Raw genomic sequence first — 7,522 nt, 5'->3', positions numbered from 1 at the left:
CCACAAGAAGTTACAAATTCATTCCCTACCCTCAGGATGGCTAGAATGAAAAAAATAAATAAAACAACATGACAAGTATTAGCGAGGAAACTGGAGCCCCCCACCCATTGCTGGCTAGATTACAACATGGTAAAACGTCTGTGGAACAATTTGGTAGTCCCTCAAAAAGTTAAACATTATCATTGTTGTTGTTGAGTGGCATCGAGTCGGTTCCGATCCATAGCGACCCTGTATAGGGTTTCCAAGGAGCCACTGGTGAACTTGAACTGCCAACCCTGCAGTTCAAACAGCTTTGCAGTCTGGCGCATTAACCCACAGCGCCACACCAGGACTCCTAGAACTATCACACGACCCAACAATTCCACCCCTAGGTATGTAGGCAGACGCTGAAGGCAAGAATGCAAGCAGGACATGTACACGTTCATTGCGGCAATCTTCACGCTAGCTGAAAGATGGAAATAACCCGTGTCCATCAACAGATGAATGGGTAAATGAAATTACGGCGTATCCGTAAAAAGGAACGAAGTTCTGATATGTGTCACCATCTGGATGAACCTTGAAGACCAAGTGCTGAATGAAAGGAACCAGACACAAAAGGACAAATAATGTGTGACTCCATTTCTATGGAATATCCAGAACTGGACCATGGTGAGAGATGAAGTTCTGAGACATGAGATGACACGGATGCACCTTGAAAACATGGTGCTCTTGTTGGATGCTGTTGAGTTGCTTTCAAGTCACGCAAAGCCAATATGACTGTGGGGTGTTCGAGGCTGAGATCATGAAAACAGCAGATGGCCAGGCTTTTCTCCATCACAGGCAGAGCTGGGCTTGAACTACCAACCTTTCAGTTACTCGCTGAGTACATAAGTGTACCACTGGGGTGAAATCAGTCAGACACAAAAGGACAAATAGTGTGTGGCGTCACTCATACAAAAAACGAAGTATAAGCAAAGGTCCAGCGACCAAAGTTTATTACTGGTTTCCAAGGGAGTGGGGGATGTGGCTCGAGGGGGCACTGCTCTTCTGTTCAAGGTGATGAGAAAATTTGGAATCAGAAACTAAAAGTGGCTGAAATGGCTAATCCTTCGTTATGTATGTTTCACCACAATAAAACAAAACAAAACGCAATGTCCACTCTGTCCTTTGTGCACTAGACATTCATTGACCTGGTCAGATGTCTGGGCCAGCAGTGGCGTCCCCACCTGGAAGAGCACAGGCTATTGGGACTCCTGGCCCAACCGTTGTAGCAGTGACAAGGCAGCGTAGAGTGCGCACGTGCGGCCTTGGGCCTGGGGCTCCCACAACAACTGAGGAGTGTCCAGTTGCAGGTCTAGGCCACACTCCTCCAGCAGGACCCAGGCAGGGGCCTCCTCACCCCAACTGTTCTCCAGGAGCCCCAGGGGCAGGGACACAGCCCTGGCTACCTGCCACGGGGAGGTCTGTTCCAAGATGTTCCCCACCTGCCGAGACAAGGGACAGTCAGGTGGGGTTCTAGGGAGACATCAGTCCTGAGCCCCTGGACATCCTATGCCCACCTGCACCTCCTTCCTAGTCCTCTCACCAGCTTGAGCTGCCCCGACACCATGCCCATCTCCAATGCCTGGGTCACCAGCAGGCGCTGATCCTCACTCAGAGCTGGAGAGAGACCTCAGGGTAAGGGGGTTCCAGAAGGCAGCAGCCAAGGTGTCTTAGCGCCCCCTGGCCGCCCTCTGCCCACTCCCTGAACCCTCACCAATCAGGGCCTCCAGCAGGTAGAAGATGGGGGCCGTCAGCTCCTTCACCAGTTCTCCGGAGGGCAGCATCAGGCATTCGAGGATAGCGCCCTCTGGGCCACCCCTAGGCTCCATCTGTTCGTCGTCCAGACCCTGCTCCAGCTGGGACACCGGGCGGTGGACAGTGAGCTCTTAGGTGGACTAAGGTCTTGTTCTCTGCCGGCTGCCCACCCCCACACCCCCGTCAGTGCTGGCTACTCACGGCTTCCTCCAGGGCCTGCAGTGCTGATGTATCCAGGAGCAGCTTTATCAGGGCTCCCAGCAGCTCCTGCCGAAGCTCACTGCTCAGGTGCTCCAGGTCCCCAGTCTGGACCTTCACCTCTCTCTGCAGACCCTTGAAGTCCTTGGTGATCATCTCCCACTCCTCCAATCCATCTGTGGGAACACAGGCTGGCATTGCCAGGTTGTCCCCAGAGCCCTGGAGAAGCCAGGTCAGGAAGTGTGGGCCTGAGCCTGGGGGCAGAAGGGACTTGAGACACTGACCGCTCAGGAGCCCACAGCGCCGCCGGATGGAGTGCATCAAAGACAAACAGGAGGCAGGAGGTGGACTGGTACCTGCACTGGAGGCTGGGGACATGTGGGGGAGGGAAGGAGCAGGGTTGGTCAGAGCAGGCCCTTGGGTGCCCTGTCACCGTACCCCCAACACTGGCAGGTTAGGTCCCTCTGTCACCCCTTGTGTCTGTGTGGTTGTGCAAAATGCCCACCTGCCTGGTAGCTGTCTGCCCCCTGCCTTCAGCACAATGAGGAAGAAGTCTCAACATCTATGGGCTGGGGCAGGGCATGACCTACCTAATGGTTTCTGCTGAAAGGTTTTCTGTTTCTTGTCCACAAAGATGTGGATGTCTGGTGGCCAGGTAGGAGCAGAGGAAAGAGGAAACTGGTTGTCCAGGGTTGCCAGCCATTTGCTCACTCACCCCAGCCTCCCTGCCTCAGTCCCCAGCCTGGGGCTCAAAGGACACCCCAAACGCTCACCCCAGTCTTGGTCTGTGATAACCAGTTGGGCCACCTGGAAGGCGAGGATGCTGCCAGACGGGATAGTAACTGTCTTCTTCCGGTTCAGGTGGCCCTGGCCCTCGCCCTGAGGTGGGGGGAGGTGGCTCTATGCTCAGCTCTGGGCTCTGGGCATTAGGCTGTGGGGTGTGAGTGTTGGGGGGCAGGTCTGGTGCTACCGGTGGTGGCCACCATGGGCCTTGGCAGCCAGGCTCTTGGGGTGCCCTCCCGCCACCTTTCTGGAGCCAGTCACACCTGCAAGCACATGGCGCCGGGCAGTGAGAACTGGCTTGAACCTTCTTGCTTGTGGGTGCGGGTGATCTCCACATCCTTTTGTGTCTGCAGCACCTCAGTCACCACGTACACGTTATCCCCTCGGCTGCGTAGCTGTTTCAGGATCTTGTGTTCCGGTTGCCGCAGGCGTCTGGGGTGGGTGGGGCAAGGAATCGTAAAGCTCTGGGTACGCCTAAACACGGGGTCGTCCTGACCGTTTGTGAGCGCAAGGCTGGCATGTGTTACCCCGCCGCTCCTCCTACTCCGCTTCTCCCAGGATTCAGAGTCCCTCCCGAGCCTGATTGTACCCTGGATGACCTCGTAACCAGACTGCCCTCCTCCCTTTCCAGTCTGGCCCCTCCCGCTCCCGCCTGGCCCCTCCCCTTTCCATACATTCCTCCTCCGCAACAGGCCCCTCCCCTTGCTCTGTCCCCCCTCTGCGGTCCTCAGGAAGCAGTTTTGGCCGTTGAGGCCCCAAATCACCTTTGCAGCCTTACTCCGCGCTTCCTGCCTCAGGCCCCGCCTCCAGTACGCAGGGTTTGACTGAACCCCTCACACTTAGCCGAGGCAGTCCCCTCACCCCTCAGGGTCTATGCTGTTCCAACTTGAGGCCCAGGAAAGATGACCTGAAGGGGCTGCTTCCGGTCAGTAGTGCCGGGCTCCGCCGGGGCTCACCTTGCCCCTTGCAAGTCCTCCCAGATTCTGGGGTCCACGCGCAGCGCACACACTTCCATCGAAGCGCTGGAGCTGCCAGACACGGAGGCCCCGCCTGTGATCCTGCCCTGTCCAGGGCCCCCCAGCTCCACGCTGCCCTGTAGCTGGCCGTCCACGGAGTCATGTAAGTGGAAGGAGGTACTGCGCAGCAGGTCTGAGGGAAAAGCAGAGCTGAGGCTGGTCCACCAGTTACCCTGCCCCAGGAGCAGCGCTCCCACCGCATCCAGCAGGGCTGTCTAGTTACCTGGTTCCGGACAATCGGGCACCAGTATGTCCCGGATAGAGAGGTTGACACACGTGTAGCGGGGTTTCCAGAACCACGATGTCGAGGGTTTCCTGCTCAGCAGGCAATAGGGCAAGTAGCCAATGGAGCTCCGCAGGCTGTCCATGGGAATGAGGTTCCCGTGGCGGTCCAGCTCCTGGACCACGCTGCGAGCCACGCCCTCGAAGGCAGACGGCATGCTCTGAGGAAAGCAGACAGGTGAGTCAGGCACCCATTCACAGGCTGCAGGTGAAGCCAGGTGATGCAGGCTGGTACTTTGTGGCCGCCTGCGATGGGGAGCTTTTCCCTTCCATAGCAGCACTGCCCAGCAGTCCTGGCTCACGCTGACTGGCAGAAACCCCTCCCCAGCCACGGGTGAAACAGAAAGTGCACCCACCCAGCCGACCCTTGTCCACTGCCCCATGTGGATATGAGCGCCCTGGCCCAGCACACCGTCTTCAGCGGAACCCCACCTGGGTACTGCCACTCATACCACGTGCTCCCGTCCAGCGTGCCTCCAGGAACCCAGCCTCAGCACCCACTGAGGCCTTCTTCCTGCCAACACCAGTTGGCAGCCTGTAGCTGAGGACCACTCCGGAGAGCAGCAGGGACGGGCTGGGTGCCATGGGGAAGAGACGGGCTGCACAGCCCCCTCCCTGGCTGAGGCCTAGCTGAGGAGCTGAGAGGCTGGGGAGGACTTCCCCGTTGCCCTCCCCCTCCTTCTCAGGTCGCAGGAGCCACCTACTTATGGCGTTAATTCCCAGGATGGGTCAGAGGTGCACGTGAGCCTGACCCAGAACCCACCAGGCCTGACCACACTGCCCTGAGCCGGCCACTCCCATAGGGAGTCAGCGCCTCCATAGGACCTGAAAAACGGGAGGGCACGACGTAGAGACCTTGGGGAGTCCAGCCCAGGCTAGCCCATCCAGTGAGAGGAAGCTTGCTCAGAGTTCCAGGGTCAGCGAAGTGGGGAGGCAGGAACCAGCCCCGCTGCCCACCCTCACCCGTACCTTGTGCGGGTGGCGCTGGGCGCGGGCCCCTGGAGCGTTGCGGGGCGCGGCCGGGGAAGGCTCACTGTGATCCAAGTCCAGGCGCACTGAGCGAAGAGAGGCCGCCCGCCCGGCCAGCTCGGGACGCGCCGCCTCCTCTCCGTAGCTGCCAGACCGCCGGACGTGCGCAAATTTCTAAAGTGAAACCGAAGGCAGACGCAGCCGCCAGTCTTCCCCGGAAATTCTCCAAGGGGCGCGCCAGGGAAGGGTCTAGAGGGGGATTGGGGGCAAGGAAGTGCCTGCTTCCGCCTAGCGTTCCCTTCTTAGAAAGGATTCCTGGTCAGGCTTGAAAAGTCCATGGCAAAGAACTGGGATTCTTCAAGATGTGCCTACAGCCAACAAGCGCAGGAAAGCATGCTCCATACCGTTAATCTTGAAAAACCAACAATGCCAATGAGTCATTGTTGTTAGGTGTCACCGAGTCGGTTTGACAAATAACAACCTTGCATAGGATTTCCAAGGAGCTGTTGGTGGGTTTGAACCGCCAACTTTGCAGTTAGCAGTTCAGTTCTCCTAATAGCCTCCGTATATTGGAAGCAGATTGCCACATCTTTCTCCCACGGAATCGCTGGTGGACTCAAACCTGGGACCTTTCAGTTAGCAGCCAAGCACTTAACTACTGCACCACCAGGGCACGTTCCATCAGTCCTTCCAAACCCCAGCCCACTTCCATGGAGTCGGTTCTGACTCATATCGCCCCTATATGGGTCCAGACGGCAGAGCTTTACCCGAGCAGGTAGCCTCCTCATCTTTCTTCAAAGGTGGGCTGGTGAGTTTGAACCTCCTTTGTGGTTAACCATCAGTATTGAACCCACAGGACCACCAAGGGATCATTTCCACTTACCATTGTTGTTAGGTGCCCTTGGGTCAGTACTGACACAGCGACCTTATGTCCAACAGAATAAAACACTGCCCAGTCCGGCGCCAAGCTCACAATCGCTGCTCCAGCTGAGGCAGTGTGCTAATCCATCTTGGGGGGTCTTCCTCTTTTTTTGGTGACTCTCTTCTCTACCAAGCATGCTGTCCTCCCCCAGGGATTGTTGGTTCCTCCTGATAATATGTCCAAAGTATGAGAGAGAAAGTGGCCATTCTGGCTTAAGGAGTATTCTAGAAGGCTGTCCTTCTTCCAACACAGTAAACCCAAGAGCAATGGAGACCTATGTTAACACAGACATTGTTTATTAATTCATCATCGTTGTTGTTGTTAAGTGCCGTTGAGTCAGTTCTGACTCAGCAACCCTGTATAGGGTTTCTGAGGAGCGACTGGTAAGTTTGAACCACTGACCTTTCGGTCTAGCGCCACACCAGCTCTCCAAATCATCATCATTCTTGTTGTTGCTAAGCGCTGTGGAGTTGGTGCCGACCCATGACCCATAGCGATCTTGTGTAGGGTTTCCAAGGAGCGGCTGGTGAGTTTGAACCACCAACCTTATGGTTCAAACCTACCTTGCAGTCTAGTGCTTTATCCCACAGCAGCAGAGCAGGACTCCAAGAGAGATCAAAACCAAACCTGACTAAATGGAAAATACTCACAGGAAAAGGTTTCATCAAACTATGAGAACATGGCTACCCAAAAGGGGCGGGGCGGGGGCAGGGCTACAAAGGCAAGAAGTGACTGGCTTACCAACTTTCAAGAGGCAACCTAGATCCAGAAGGCACTGAGGAAGGTAGAGTCTCCACTGAGTAGTATCCAACCTGTCTAGGAAGGGCTGATGAAATGAAATGCAGATGGGTCTCTTGTAATGCAATAGTGAATAATTGTTATCAGGACTGATTGTGCGGGTTGGAAAAGTAAAGGTGAACGTTTTATAGCAAGGAGGGGAGTGATTAACTATTCAGTTTAGGAGTGGAGGTCCCTGGGACCATCAATGGAGAAGAGTGGAGAGCAGGACCCTACCCAGAGAAGCAGTGATGCCTGAGATGGAAGCAGAGACCATGCCATGGAGAGATGGAGTGGCTGGGGACTTGAGACCCAGAGAGGGAAAGGGGCTGTGTGCTGATGACCCAGGGGGTGGGTGGGAGGCAGGCTTGCAGGGTATACCCTTTGGTTGATTGATGATGCATGAATGGGATTGTAACTATGGCAATAAAATGATATATGATATAATGAATGTAAAACCAATGGTCTCCCATGTAAACTATCACATAATTCACAATAAAACATTTATTTAAAAAAACACAAAAATTATAAGAACACAAGAGTTGAAATATATATGGCACAGCTGTGTGGAAACCAAACAGTTAAACACATTTACCATAAGTTATGAATTGACTTGCGTCCCCCGACAAAATATCTGTTGTATGAGTTTGAACTGCTGACCTCGTAGTTAGCAGTCTAGTGCTTATCATATAGCACTACAGAAGGACTCCAGTTAGGGACTAGGTTTTCTGTGTTGATGAGACAGTGTGAGAGTGGGGTCTGTCTCCACTCATTCTCTCTCTCTCTTTTTTTTTTTTTT

At 54.9% G+C, this 7,522-nt stretch overlaps 1 protein-coding gene across 1 annotated transcript; it reads right to left on the bottom strand.

Annotated features, from left to right (window-relative positions):
* Nucleotides 1-1,220: 1,220 nt before the first annotated feature.
* Nucleotides 1,221-4,213, bottom strand: GSDMD (gasdermin D). Its single transcript, XM_006830866.1, has 9 exons — nucleotides 3,997-4,213; nucleotides 3,714-3,906; nucleotides 3,021-3,189; nucleotides 2,748-2,853; nucleotides 2,565-2,618; nucleotides 1,978-2,228; nucleotides 1,736-1,877; nucleotides 1,565-1,638; nucleotides 1,221-1,463 (listed from the first exon to the last, which is right to left on the bottom strand). The coding sequence occupies exons 1-9, from the start codon at nucleotides 4,211-4,213 to the stop codon at nucleotides 1,221-1,223; spliced, it is 1,449 nt and encodes a 482-aa protein (XP_006830929.1).
* Nucleotides 4,214-7,522: the final 3,309 nt, after the last annotated feature.

The sequence above is a fragment of the Chrysochloris asiatica genome, unplaced genomic scaffold (assembly GCF_000296735.1).
Source record: "Chrysochloris asiatica unplaced genomic scaffold, ChrAsi1.0 scaffold00001, whole genome shotgun sequence".
Lineage (NCBI taxonomy): Eukaryota > Metazoa > Chordata > Mammalia > Afrosoricida > Chrysochloridae > Chrysochloris > Chrysochloris asiatica.
This window is presented reverse-complemented; position numbering and strand designations above follow the sequence as displayed.

Excerpts from the sequence above, each read along its gene's own strand:
- GSDMD (XM_006830866.1), bottom strand. The coding sequence starts at position 4,213 with ATGCCGTCTGCCTTCGAGGGCGTGGCTCGCAGCGTGGTCCAGGAGCTG. Across the intron at positions 2,854-3,020 it reads CCGGCGCCATGTGCTTGCAG|GGCGAGGGCCAGGGCCACCT; the intron begins GTGTGACTGGCT and ends CCCCCACCTCAG. Across the intron at positions 1,878-1,977 it reads TGCAGGCCCTGGAGGAAGCC|CTGGAGCAGGGTCTGGACGA; the intron begins GTGAGTAGCCAG and ends CCGGTGTCCCAG.